The 15,284-nt window shown below is 35.5% G+C and overlaps 1 protein-coding gene across 2 annotated transcripts in view; it reads left to right on the top strand.

The window, feature by feature from the left end:
- Positions 1 to 699: 699 nt before the first annotated feature.
- CDH8 (cadherin 8) overlaps positions 700 to 15,284 on the top strand; it is a 150,526-nt gene continuing 135,941 nt past the window's right edge. The window contains exons 1-2 of one of the 2 annotated variants that reach the window (XM_013941160.2): positions 700 to 775; positions 12,609 to 12,741. In XM_013941160.2, coding sequence (XP_013796614.1) covers positions 756 to 775; positions 12,609 to 12,741 — 153 coding nt within the window. In that variant the 5' untranslated portion in view covers positions 700 to 755. Of the gene's footprint in view, positions 776 to 12,394; positions 12,742 to 15,284 lie in introns of those variants that run through there. The other variant, XM_013941159.2, reaches the window with a different exon arrangement.

Below are 15,284 nucleotides of genomic sequence, written 5' to 3'. Positions count from 1 at the left end.
CAGCTGGTTTTAATAAGAAGTATCCCTATACAGGGCTTCTACTTTTTTTCTACCTTTCTTCAAAAAAAAAAAAGGCCTTTCATTTCTGAGATGGAATACTCCTTAGACAGTCACTTCGTACTTTTTAAGTATACTCATTCCCATCAACTTCTGTTACTGAAGCCCAAAACAGATTTGTAAATGGGACAGTGGTCCCACAATCAGCTTTAAATTGACTTACTTTGTCATTTGTAATGTCTAAAATTTTTCCAATGATATTACACCTTTACCAAATTAATAACTTACTTCTCGGTATTTTATTGGTATCACTGTTAGTATGTGCAGCAATCTTCTTAGACTAGAAAAAATAAATTTAAACTCTAATCTCCAGTATATGGGAATACTACAAGTATGGAGACATAATTTTTTAGGTCTATTACCCCTAGAAGTACTTTCTCACTTTTTTTTCTATTTTTTTTATCATGCACTTGCAGATTTCATCTTTTAAAATGTTATTTCCACAAGACCTAAGCGCCCTACAGAGTTTAGCTGGGACTTTTTCAGCCAGTTATTGGAATTAGGTGCCTGGACCCTACCCACTTGACCCTTAATACATACAGATAATTTCATTTTCAGAAATGGAGAGACTTTGAAGGAAAAAATTCTGACCTCTAAATTTCTGTGAACAGGAACGAGATGTAAATGCATACCGTAAGCTCTTGATGCTGCAGATCTCTAAGTGATTATGAATACTCTGTAACTGAAAACAACTGCTGATGCTACATAATATAAACAGGTATTTTTTTTACAGCATATCTAGTAATCATTAAGATATTGTATACATCAGCAATATTCCTTTTGTGATCTGTTTTCCATTATGATATCATTAGAGTCTGGCCTTTTGAATATACTATTAATAATGACAATTGTGTGTTTAGAGTATAGACCTGGGTTGCGTCTTTATTCCTGAAAATTATGAAAGAATCCTTGAACCCTGAATTTAAAATAATACAAACCAAATTTTATCAGTGGGAGGGAAATGCTAAGGCATTTTGAGCTTGGAACATTTTAAGCATCATTGCTACCATAAGATCGCATCAATAGAATTAAATTAGATGATGGAAACTCAACATTTTTCTTAGTGTTGTTGCCATAGAAAAGGTGGTTCACTTCATAGCTTTCTGAACATAACTATTTGAGCAGTAGATAGAAACAGAACAAAATAAAACACATTTCAGTTAGAGATTTCAAATATTTATTTATTTTCCCTCAGATAGACCCCATATGCCTTTTGTTCTGGAATCTATTCAGCATGTTTCTCATTTTGCCAACCAAATAAATAACATCAACACAGTGGCATTTCAATGATTAATACAATTTTGTTTCCGAAACATATTGAGGACTGGTAGTACCTGGAGTGGTACCTGTAAGCTGAGATGGAAAGATGACTTCTGAGCCAGTTTAGTACCAATAGATAGAATTTAAAGCATCTGACATTATACAAGAGGCTGATTCCTACTGCCTTAGTCATGAGAGTAATCTTTATCCATCAGTTGCAGTGATAATACTCACAGCATAGATTCTCCAAGGTTTTGAGTGTGATATGTCTTGTGGAACTGAGGATGATCAGCACGTTAGCTTGGATTTTGAATTAGTAATGTGAATCGATCTTAGACCAGAATATGCAAAGCCTTCCTTGAGAAGTGTCTACTGTACCCCGTGGTGCCTAAATCATAGACAAGCTAAGAAGAAAGCTGTTTCTCAGCCTGTCTTTCTCAGGTCTTTGCAACCAGGTGTGGAAGCTTAAAATATTATGAAAGCAGTCACTCTTGGCCATTGTTAGTTCACAGCTTCAACTTTCTAATTTGATGTATGTTCATTCCAAATACCTTACTCACAGGAATCAATGTTAATCAAATTTAAGGAACTCAGATAACTATTTAAGTCCATTTCCTTTGCAGTCACTGGTTAATTTAATCATATTTATAAAAATCACTATACTATCAAAACCATATATATATATGTATACACACACACGCACACACACACACACACATTATACATATATTAATTCAGAGGTAGTGCTATTTGTTAGTTGGGTTTTGCAAATGAGCAACATTTCATACATGGATCTCTCTTATGGATTGAATATAGCAGCTATTCTTGCCTTTTAAATAACAAGATCGTCAGAACTTAATTTTTCATGTCTTTGAAATTTAGATTGAATTCTATATTGCAGTTTGTGGTCTTTGGTTTTTGTGCTTTTCTGAAAGTCGGATAAAAAAAAGCGCTTGGCGACTGCAAAAGAAATAAGTTTCATGACATGTTGCAGGACCCCAGTTCTTTTCAAACAACTCATTAAATTTGATGACAAAACTGCTATTAACTTCAGTGATGCAAAATTAGAAATCTTCTTTTCCAGTTTCATATAGTTCATCAAAAACTTGAGTAGGCTTACTGCAGCACTAGTGTATGAAGTTAGAAAAGTCCAGTTATGTTCACTTTTTTTCCTTTGTAAGATGTTCTTATCTACATGCACATTTATGTGTATGGCTGGAAAATTTATACTGCTTTCACTAATTTATGATCAGTCATGACTACATTTTTAGTTTAATCAGATTGCATGTCAGGAAGTTTGTGGGCTTTTCCTTAATTACTGTATTTTGCTTGATTATGTAAAGGATATCTGACATTCTTAAAAAAAAAAAAAACAATGAAAAAGAAAGCTCTGTTGTATATCAAAAAAAGACTGAGAAAGAAGCCCAGAAAGCAAGATATTTATGTCCTCCATTAATATTTAAACATTTTTCAGCAAGTACAGGATAAGCACATCCCAGATGCTGAAACTCTCATGATAAACGATGCCCTAGGCAGAGCATGGTTAACACCTAATTCTCAGTCACAGGCCAATCTGTTTGCCTTTTTGTGAGCTCTCTTCATGTTGTGCACAACTTGCTTTTTTCTCTCTCCTTTAAAAGTGATATAGGTCTTCAAATTATGTAATACACCCTCATAAAAATGAACATTGGTTTGAGGGATGAGATTGGCATGAGCTGAAGCTATTAAATCTGTAGGTAATGCAGTTCTATTTTAGTCAAAGGAAAATCGCTTTAATCAGTGGACTGTAGAGAATAAAAATGACTTCAGTTCATTTCTTCCTCTTACTGTAGAATGAAAACAATGCAGATCTGACTGTTTTTGTCATATTTAAGTCTTTGGACCACCTTGGTTGTTCAAACTGATTTTGACTTTCTTCCCTCTCCCTTTTGAGCTAGAATCATGAGCTTCTCAGCAAGACAACGTGAAGTGAACCGACATTCTGACACAGATCAATGGGGTATCTGACTCCCAAACACCCCAAACCAAACCTTTTTCTTTTTTCTTAAGTACGACAGTTTGAAAGAGAAGATTGTAGGTATCTTTTGCTCTACATTAGATCTATAATAGTTATATTGTCATTTTAATGCCTATTTTTTGGTATCAGCTGTCATAAGAAAACTAAGTATTATAAATACTTATTTCATTGGAGAGGAAATGCAATGAAACAAGTCATATTACTTCAATGCAAACTATCTGGAAGTGCTTAGAGCAATGCAATTGGTTTTAGTTTTGTTTTTTTAATAAACTCTGGTCCTGCGAAGTAATGAGCATTTCTGCAAAGAGTGATACCTTTATATACCGAGTGATACCAAGTATCAGAGCCCTGGCAGCTTTAAAGCTTGCTCACGTTGATTTTACTATCAAAACATAATAAAAATATCCCTGAATATCCCCAATAACAAATTCTCTATATTTTCTTATACACTTATACAAATATAAGTTAGTCACTAACCATGACATCACAAGGCTGTGATACTCTCTTATTAAAAAAAAAACACAGGATTTCCTAAAAGTAACTGTTTGACAGAAAAGTATAAACAAGTTTTAGATAGTCACTAACATAAAATAGACTTTGTAGATAGAGTATCATATTAAGCAATCAAATAAAGAATAATGGACAACTTATTACAATATTATTATTTGATTAAAGAAAATGTACTTAAATGTGATATGCATATCATTTTCTCTTTATCCGAAAGCATTATTCAAGTTGTGAAATGACCTGTTTCCTGTAGCAGCCTCATCTCTACTTCAGAACACCAGTCATAGTGTTTTGTAAGTAAGGGAGAAGAGTAAGGAAACTGAGGAAGAGTAATTTGTATCTGAAAAAAGCTTTTCTAACCCTTCCTTCACTTCTGTGTCTAAAATGTACCCCAAAACTGAAGTAACCCACTTTTGCTAATAATAATCTTAGAGATGGCTGAATAAATCTCCCATTCAACAGTAAAGGTCTGTATACTGAAGAAACTACTGCAGTTCTGTACGTGCACGTGTATATCTACATGTCTGTATTACCTGGACATAAATGTAAGAATTCCAATTGTTGTGTGTCAGATGCAATGACAGATGAACACTGTGCTTAAAACACCCCCTTAGCATTTTACACAAGCACAAGAATGCACATAATAACCTAAAGAACTGTTCTTTAACTATAGTCTTTAACTATAAAGAGCTGCAATGCATGACTAAGCTTAAAAATTAAGGTGCCATATCTTTGCTTGTTGAATTGCTGTTAGGACAGAACACCTAAGACAAAAAAATAAATAAATAAATAAGAGGCAGCTTCTGTTGCCTTTGTTGCTGAAACAAGTATTCTTTTTCTTTAGATAAGTGCCTTTGATTCTCCAAGCAATCATAAGCAAATGGCCATGCACAATATATAACAATAAACTTGGACAATTGATTTTCACTTCTATTGGCAGGATTCTCCTGTGCACGTTTCTGATAACACCAAATATCCCTCAAGTATATGTCGCCCTGCTGCAATAGCACAGAGTTAATGTAACATTTCCTATCTTGTTTTCCTTCCTTTGAAGTTTTAGGTGCTTAGCCAAAGGAAAGGCTGTGTGGATAATGCTTTTCTGTGTTAGGGTAACTCCAGGTGACATAACAGTCCCTTAAAATCACTGTTAGCCAGTGGAATTTAGAGCAGCTACAAAGTATAATTATGATTTGAGGCCATGACTAAAAGGTGCATGGCCCAGAATCTGGCTTGCTGGCTCATTGCCATTTTCAACCCCTTTCCACTGTGCTGTGGTATGCGCTGCTCATGGTCAGGATCATTAAGTGTTCCCTTTCTGACTGAGAACATGCTCAAAAAACCATGTCTGACTGCAGCTTGGCTGCAGCTGAGCCAGTGGGAGATGCTTCCATCCCTAAAATCTCCCAGCATCAATGAACATAGCTGCATCAGAGAGCTGTGGTTATGTGTTAGGATTCCATCAGAGTTTTATTAAGTAGTTTCTCTGTTCCTAATTGCTTGCTTCCTCTTCTTTTCCAGAAGCTAGTCTCCACTCAGTTTTCTTGATTCAACTGTTTGTGTGGCTGCTCTCTAAAGTAGATAGCCAAACTTCATATGTTCTTTGGCAGCACAGCTGTTTTCAAAACTTTCTGTCTCTGCCCTCTAGTTTATGGGCTCTTCAGTTGTGCTGATGCAACTGCTTGTGTGGCCGTCATATAAACTGGATCAGTGAAATGAACTTTGCTAAAAAAATTAAAGAAAAAGACTTCTTGAAATTGTTTTTTTTTTTTTGTAATTTAAGCCACCACATTTCACTGGTCTGGCTCACAATGCTGCCTCACAAATAACACAACTGAGAGAGATAGTAAACAGTAGTGAAGAAAGGAATTGGGAAGGGAGAAGAATGACTGGAAACATGCAGCTGGGATGTTGGGGGTGGGAGCAAGAACCTCTTAAATTAAATTTGTTGTTGATGGAAGATTAACATGAGCAGTGGCCTAACCCAGCTCTGTCAAAATGATTTGGTTTAAAAAACACCTTACTATTAAAAGAGTTTAAGTTAACGAGATCATTTTGACAGAACTGGGTTAGGGAGTGACTACACATACAGTTACGCTGGTAGATAAGAGAGGCAGTAAAGTCTAGCCAGGGCATGCGATGAGTTAGCAGTGGGCACTGTAAACACGATCTTAACTACTGCCATAATAGTACATCTGATTGCAGCCTCAGCCCTTATTCATCTCACAATAAGATGGAGAATTGTTTTGTTTTTTTTTTTAATTTTTGCATATGAGGGTAGTTTTTACACACATGAGTAATCCACTGAAAAATAATCATTATTATTTATGGCAAGAAGTACTCATTCCTTTACAGCAGAAACATGCTGATGTAGCTTTATCCAAATCAAGTACAGTTACAACGTAATGAATACATGCTGGAAACAGAATGAGTATGTATGAAAGTTAGGGGGGTGAAGATGACATGATTATTTGTTAGTTATGGTGTCTTGATAGTTCTATTCTGATAGACTTTTGCTTTTGTTTTGCTTTAATAGCAAATTAAAATTCTTATTGCAGTTCTCTTGTGAATAAGAATTATTCCTACAAGTAAGATTGGAGTGCTAAGGCCTGATGTTTTTACTGTTGAAAACTTAAGGCTTTACTGTGCTGCCAAAAGAGGATCAATGAAGGAAAGATAATTGTGCTTCCCACGGTGGGAAGGCTTTGCATCATGTCGCTGCTATTGATGGAAAAGGACCCTGTCTGAATCCTTGAGAAATGGGACTAGGAAGCTTAAGTGGTAGTGCAGCCAATACCTGCAGTGGTAAAAGTAAACCTAAAGAGAAATTGAGCTTAAAGAACAAGAAGAGCAGTGTGAAGCCAAAAAAACAAGAATGATATTCTGGCTACTGTGGGGGGAAAAAAAGCAGGAAGGAGAGAAATGCTAAGAAGAAGAAGAAGAAAAAAAAAACCTAATGTGAACAATAACGAAGAATATACTCAGATGTTAACAAAGGAAACACTAAGAGGTACAAAATAGCTATATAGGCCACAAAAATGAATCCCAGGTTTGTAGCCCTATAGACAGGGGAAATCTAATACCTGATCATGAGCTGTGGGAAACCTGTGATAATGTAAAGAGAAAACCAAGTGTTGCTTGGTACATCTTAAATGAAGGAGGTCAGAGGATATAAATTTTTGTCAAGGGCACCTGATTAAGCTTCTTGTTGTATTCTCCTAACCTATATGAAAACCATTACCCACAGCTCTAACTGCTTTGTAGGAGTAAAGATCTTTATTTCTGGCAGAAATTAAATAAAATTCATTCTTCTGGATACAAAAGCCCATGTGGGTCTGATGGAATTTCAAGGCTCCAAAGCATGCAAAATGCGAAGGCTATCTTCCTCATGATGTACAGTGCTAGTTGGAACTCTCTAGTTGATTGGTAAATAAACACCTTTCATCAGTTATTCTAGGCTGCTTGTGTTATAAGGTGTATTTGCTTATAATGAATCAGCATGCCAAAGGGAGAGATTATGAACAAAAAGATCTGAAAGATTTTTAATGTTAATTAATGTTAATGTGTTAATTTTCAACTCCATTCATGTCCATTTTCAACTCCATTGCCCTTATATCACATTTACCTCATCGTATTGTTGCAGTTTGAAATCAGTCTTCTGAATGCGGTTAATGTCCAAAAATGGTGCAAAAACCCGTTTTAGACAGGGATCTCTAACTTTGGTCTGGCATCTCTAATGGAATTTATTTAAGTAAATCAATATTTCAAGATTTTGGGTTTTTTTTTAACATAATTAACAACAGTTGTCTAGGAACTGTTAAAATGACCCCAATGAAACGGTGAGGCCAGAAGAGCTTAGCTATTGATTGTAATCACTATGAATGATTAGGTAAATGCAAAATGAAATAAAGAATTAGTTGCCTTCAAAATCTTAAGAGAACCCTCTGTATGTTGCTTATGTGAAGAAACACTAGACTGGCTATAAAATCTCTTAAACTGAGATCATGGTGTAAATCAATGCACTAGCACTGTAATAAAGTAGTTTACTTCACCAGATAGATATTCTGTGGTTTGAAATCTAAAAATAAATTGATTTTTAGAGCTTTTTATGATCTTACTTTGCTTCTTTTCAGTAAGCAGTTTATATATTAAACTACTTTTATACATTTTATTAATCCTTATAAGAAATCTACTGCATTCCAGTGTCCATCTTTAAAGCTACAAGATTATTCTAAAATAATTGTAATGAAATTAATTATTTCAGATATGCTAGCCACCATAAAGCTATCAACAACATGTTATGCAAAATGAGAACTACTGTCATCATTTAGTATACCTATTGTAACTAACTGCTGGCATACTTAACTGCCTGCCCAAAGCAGAGTCAACTTGTACAAGTAACCTACGTAGATTTTGGTTCCAAAAGAAGTTGCAATGTGTCTTATATTAATTTCTGAAGTTGGTATGTTAGAGCATTATTTGTTATGTGTTATATGTGTTAGGTCATAAACTTCTACTTCATTGTAATCACTTTTTGATTTGTACTTGTACAAAACCTGTCTAACACTAGGCAATGAAGTCCATGAGTGGTACTCCAAGATGCATTCTTCTGTTACAGTAATAGACTAATATCTGTCCAAAAGTGTATCAGCGCATACAGTAAGTGGAAAAAGGACTGCTTAGGTTTATCTGTACTTCTCTGTGGGTTATGTATGGAGAACCAAATTTACAAATACAACCTTATGTTTTTGAAACATAATTATCTAAACCTCTGCTATCTGCAGCAGTGTCACTTTTTCTTTAATTTATTTGTTACACGGAAAAAGTCTTCATATTTCAAATATTACTTTCCCTGCTCAGGGTTAAATAGAGAACGAAGGCTGTTTTGTAAACCTGTGCTTGAGGAAAGGCTTTGCTAGGTTAGAGCTGTATGTATAGTCATATACATCAAACGCTATATGGGGAAATCACTTAGAAGAACAGTGCAGTTTTGTTAAAGAAAACAACCCAGAGACATTTGAACGCCTGAAAATTCAAAGTCAAAATTATGCTTTTATCAACACAACCAAATCCTTGTGAAAGATGGAAATACAGTCTTTAAGGGCCATGTGCTGATCCTCTTCTGGTTGCTTAGCAAAAGGCAGTTCTGACTTTACTGGAATAATTTTTCTGTCATTCCATGTTCACCACCCACTTAGGCCCTTGCATAATATAAGAAAGGAAAATGTACTATGCCTCACCTGCTAGTCTTTCTTGACTGCCAGATGTCACTTTACACATGGCTATTTTAGCACAGTTATAGTAGCTTTATTCAGGAACTGTATCAGTTGCTCCTGGACACTTAATCCAGAGGATTATAATTTGACTAGCAGGAATTTATTGATTTTCATATTAGTCAATATGAAAATTGCAGGTTCAAGCATTTTACGATGCTATCTTTTGGTTCCCAGTCACATACATGGTGTTTTGAACGCAGGAATGGGGAAGAAAATTCATTTATACATTTGGTAAAAGACCTTGGAACAGCACAAACTCCATGCATTGCACAAAATAAATGCCAGCATTCACTGATAGAGCAGTGAATCCCAAATGAGATACTTTCTCAAATATATCTCAAAAAGCTCCAGCAGTCTGTTTTTAACTGTAGAAATACTTATCCAGCTCTAATATTATTCACTGATCATATTCCTCTGAAGCACATTGATACATGTAAAAGCCCAGTCAGATTTTTTTCTTTACTCTGCATTGCCTAACACTTGTATCACTTTTCTATTGGTACTAGAGAATCTCTTGCACATTTATGTTCACGGTCCTTGCATAACTGTCAGATTTGCTGGATTATTTCATTGAGCAAGGTTTAATGACTTGTGGTTTGTGCGTTAATATTATTTTTTGTGTGCTTTTGGCTTTTGTTTGCCTGAATGTATTGCAAATAGAGAGCTACTATGAGGATGGTCCAATCAGTGTGAATCATGATACATTAGTGGTAGTGGATAGGAACTAAATTTGATTGCAGTAAGCAAAGAGTAATGGGTAGGAAGTTTGGGGGAGGAACTGGGGAGGGATACGCTGAAATGAACTTAATGCTTGCCAAGGATTCAGAGGGGCAGTCTGAAAAACAAATATCCTGTTCTTACTTCAAACAAAAATGTTTCTGTGAGCATCATAGTGTTTTATCTCATTTGTTTTATCTCTTTTGGAAGAGAGTCTGCGTAGATTAATTAGGAGTTGTTTTCAAAAAGCCTTTTGAATATGAAAAGTGTTTTGCTTTATTATTATCATTTGGTCCTGCAAGTAACAAAAACTGTACCAATCTGAGTTCAAAGAGTAAGAAAATCAGTCACAGCCTACTTGGAATCATTTTAAGACTTTTTCTGGACAAAGGTGTAACTCACTGGTCAGTGTTTGGGCCTCCATTGGGGTCCAAAATCACTTTGGATATAAATGCTGAAAACTCTGTTTATGCCCCCATTTTGAATATCATTCTCAGTACTGAGTGGAGATAGTAACTGTTTTTCTGTTTTACAGTGGTTCTATTTCTGCTGTGTTTTGCTTTTTCTTCCATTTAGGGAATCAGAAAAATCTATTCACAGACAGACAGACACGTGCACACACACAAAATCCATATGCATATATACACTGATCCCATACAAACAGTTTATTGCTTTCATTTAAAGTTTGACTGCTTCTCTCTCTTGATACCTTCTACTTCCACACATGCCCTGGGAAATCTAGCTTTTTAACACTTGCCAGAAAATGTCAGCAGTAGCTTCCCTGTAATTTCCTCACTGGACCAAAGAGGATTTGCAGAGAGTGACTTGACAGACCCTTCCCATAGAGTAATTTGATGGTTTCCTCTTGGTCCTTTTCTCTTCTCTAGGATTGAGAGAATGGTGAGAGACCAAAGACCTCTCTCACTTCCCTCACATTTCTCCCAAAATCTCATTGCAAGACCACATTTTATTCTCTGATTTCTTTCTCTCTCTCTCTCACTCAGCAATGGGACCTAAGCGGCATTTCCAAGCCACACAGTTAGTTCTGTAATGGGTATTCACTTCATTCTTAATGCATTGTCAAAGCACTGCCCTATTAGCTTACTGTTCTTCCATGCTACCTGAGATACTGAGTTTTAGTTTGGTAACAGCTCTTTTCCCCTTTTAAAACAAGACAAGTTTCTCTCAGTTTCAGATTTTAATGCAACAGATTTCACAGCTGCTTTGGCAATTACTGAAGTTTAAAAAGAATTGTCTTTTTTTACGTTGTTTGCTTTTAAAAGAAGCAGCTGACTTACTGATCTTATTCACGTTTTCAAATATTTTCGTCTGTGATTGTGTCTGAAACTTAAAAAAGAGGTGAACAACAAGATTTTCCTGCAATGCTAGAAACTCATTTAAAAAAAAAAAAGCCTAAGATATACTGTAATCTGTGGGTAGGCAGTTCTACCTATCTTCTATACAGTGGTTTCTCATGAGATTGTTTGGATGTGAATCAGTCAATGAAAATGTATCAGGAATCTTTTTACAAAACTCCAGTCTCATTAGAGTAGCTGTAATGTAGCCCTCCTCCTTGAGTTATGTCCCATTTATCTTTTTAAGTAATCTATAGCTGCATTTCAGGTTTTGCCAATCACTGTGGCATTAGCAAGCCTTACTATATTAACTTGTCCCTTTCAGAGAATATTTATGCTGAGATGAAACTTGATGTGAATCTAATGCATGAAAGGGTGGGTGGAGAAAGGAAGACAAAATGCTCCTAAAATGTCCACCAAGGAAAACGTTGTTGAAATAAAATCTGACTGTGTGTTTTCTCTGAAAGTGGGAGAGAGATACTGGGAGTTTTGTAGCGCAGATATACATAAGGGAGCTTATCCAGGTTCTGGTAGTGGTCTGGTAGGGGATTGTGGATTTCAGGGAGGACCTACCAGCCCTGCTCTTCTGGTGGGTTTTGAAGGTTTTGCTGAGCTCTGTGCTGCTGCAGCTAGATGATTGCTGATGCAAGGAAGAACTACTGGAGCTTTATAAATTTACTAGGAGTAAATCTTTCTTTCTTATGGAGGAAAAGAGGGTATGTCTATATGCAAGAACATTATTTTATTTGACTTTTCATATTTGATATGCTAAGCGTTTGTAGTTGACTGGCATAGAAAGTATAGGCTAGCAAGAGGGCCAAGAGCTTCATCAGGCCCCAGGACAAACTACAAATAAAATCTTTTCCTGGAGAATGCATAATCATTTATCTGGATCCTCCCTGCTTCTCACTATTGCAGGCCTTGAAGGAATTCACAGAATCGCTTAATTTTTGTTTTTAAACCCAAATAATATACACTAAGATTATGTAATACAAATATAAAACTTAATGGTGTGGCTTGTTTATGATGTAAAAGTAAATAAGATCTTTCAGCACACTTTTCCAAGCTCTTTACTCACTAATGTGACCTTTTTTTTTCACCTCACCAGGAATCTTTAATGACTGGAAAACTCAATGGATCATGTTTTTATAATCTAAGCTATTTTTATGTTGACTGTGCTGTAAACACGTGGAGGAGCTGTAAGTAAATGTTCTGTACTGCATGATGAATTGGATTGCTGCAGTCTGGAGGAAAGCAAAATAATAATTTCATTTCTGTGGTGATTTGCGAAGCTTGTGGTACAATGCCAGAAAGACTAACGGAAATGCTTATGGATACATGGACTCCATTAATAATATTATGGATTACTCTGCTTCCTTCCATTTACATGGCTCCGATGAATCAATCTCAAATACTACCAAGTGGATCCAGTACAGAACTAAAGAGGCTAACTGAAGAACAGAGAGTTTTGAACCGTTCCAAGAGAGGCTGGGTTTGGAATCAAATGTTTGTATTAGAAGAATTTTCTGGACCTGAACCAATACTAGTTGGCCGGGTAAGGCGAGATTTGTTTTTTCTTTGAATATGCAAATATATAGCATGTGAAGGTCTTCAGTCATTTGGATTCTTCTAAGATGTTCAGATTTGAGATGCTGTGTTATTCTGAAGTTCCTCTCTAATGTCCATAAATTTGTGCTTTAAATAGACATCATTCTAAGGATTTGATTTTCTGGTTAACTACAGTGGAAAACTATTGGAAAGGCTGGGGACTTCAGGAAATGAGATAATCTGTCTAAATTACCCATATTTCATTTTTACAACAAAATTATAGAAGCATGTACACATCCATATTTTAATGTCATTAGTCACCACACTTTGTCAGCTGAAGACTCTTCACCAAAGCAGCTTTTGTAAAATGTTCCTGTTTATATTCGTTCAAAAAGGTTGTTACACTTATAGGTCATTTTCTGTCTCCAGCCTGATTACACATAAGTTTTTTATGCTCCAAGAATTTGTATAAATAAATAAATAAATAAAAATGCATTAAAGGAAAGTGTGGTGCATTTACAGCAAATTTCAAGTTGCTGGTCTGTACATTTTTAGGGAGGTCCTGATATATATGCATATAAATAACATTATTGCCACAGCATTTTGTAGTCTACTTTCAAAGTTAAGAAGACAAAAAGAGCACAGGGAAAATTATCATGTTTTTACATGTGTTCTAGCTTGTCTTTTGCCTTACTCCTTTGATTCTTGCCAGGCATTAGCTTATTTTGTAGCTCTGTATTACCCTGAACCAGTGAATCAGACTTGTACTTTCTTTAAAAAGAGATCATGTGTCGTCTGTATTCATCAGGAAACCTGCCTAGTACAGAAGTAACTGCTCCTAAATGTGTGTTTGACCTAAAGTGAGTAGTCAGAAATACAATGCACATTCATCATTAGAGTTCAGTTCCCTTTGAATAATCAAGTGTGTTATTGTTGTATTTCTTAGCTATTAAAATTGTAAAAAATTGAGAACAGACATCATGGATGTCATTTCATCTCATGATAACTTTGGAAATTCTCTGGGTAAATGAATAGTATATAGTATAATGGCAGGAGTGGCAATGGCTATACCTATTATCAAAGAGAATACAGATAAAATTTACTTCTTACTTTTTGATCATTTTAATAGATGTATATATAAAAATTTTTCCCCAAATTCTTTCCTAATTTTTCCTTAATTTAACCACTTTCCAGTCTTCAGGATCAGATAGTATAATGAGTTTTGGATCCAGTGACTTTTGGGAGCTATGTTAATTTCCATTTATTTCAGGTATTATATATCTGTTTACATTTTTTTTTATGTGGTCAGTAACATATCTCGATTTCAGAGGGATAGCAACAAGCTTATTTCAGATCTTAAAATATTTTCTCCAACCTGCTATTTTCAGCATGTTTTGGTCAAATCTTTAAAATGATTTTGAGCTGCTGTTGGCTGGGGACCTTGTAGTTGGTACTTTGTAGTGCTTTGTTTTTTTGAGTGAATTCAAGTCTTAATATTTCTGCAATATACATTTGTTTGTGGGTCTAATATTCTGAATTCTTCAAATCATTAGCCAAATCAAATCATAAGCCAAATCAATAAAGACATTATCCCATCTACTGCTGACATTTTGAACAGAATTAGCTACTCTAAAATGCTGTGACAATCTATTCATTGAGACTGCTGCATAATTAAAACACTGTATGATATAGGTGGAAAAGAGCAAAAAATGAAATTTGCTCCCACAGAGAGAAATCTTTGGTTTATTCCTGAACTCAGGCTTAAAGTAGTCTTGTAATTTTTGTCTGTGTTTATCACTATCCCCAGAAAATCATCCTTATTTCTGACTTATTTTCCTTTCCTGAGGTTCCTGAGTACTATGGGCACTTTCAAACTCTGCTGTAGTCATCGGGAATAGAGGTGCTCCACATCTTTCAGAGCTGCTCTTAATCCTTCCTGACTTTAAAGCAGCAACTCCCTCTTTTATGGTTCTTGGCAATTCTTACTCTCAAAACTTCAAGGTGTGCAGAATGTCACAAGGAAAATGCTCTCCTTCTTCGCAAAGCTGGGCTATGACATTTTTGTTCTCTGTCATCCTCATTGGTTTCTTATCCATTGCAATTTAAAAATAACTTCCTTTTTGGAACTCACAGTAGATTTGCACTATTTCTTACCTAGTTCCTCCTCATCTCTTTTCTACTTGAATTCTTCCTCCACCCTTTCCATTTTGCCTCCTGCCAATGGCTTTTGCACAGCTGGGGTATCTCCTTCATTCTGTGACTTTATTAAATATTTTTCTGCCATATGACATATGACTTATCCTGAATCTTTTTTTTTTTTCCTGCCATACTTTGAATGAATGGCACTCTGTAAAATATGTTACAGCAAGTTACTGTAGAGAGGCTTAATATTGTGGAGAGAATGATATGTACGCCACGTATGCCACTTGATTTGCTGCATTTTCTGGGCACAGATGTGCTTTTGTGTCATTATATAGGCAGTGTGATTCCTACGTTCTTTTTACATGTTTAAAGTACAAGTATAATTTCCAAACAGATACAATATTTGAC

Source organism: Apteryx mantelli, chromosome 10 (genome assembly GCF_036417845.1).
Source record: "Apteryx mantelli isolate bAptMan1 chromosome 10, bAptMan1.hap1, whole genome shotgun sequence".
Classification (NCBI taxonomy): Eukaryota; Metazoa; Chordata; class Aves; order Apterygiformes; family Apterygidae; genus Apteryx; species Apteryx mantelli.
This window is presented reverse-complemented; position numbering and strand designations above follow the sequence as displayed.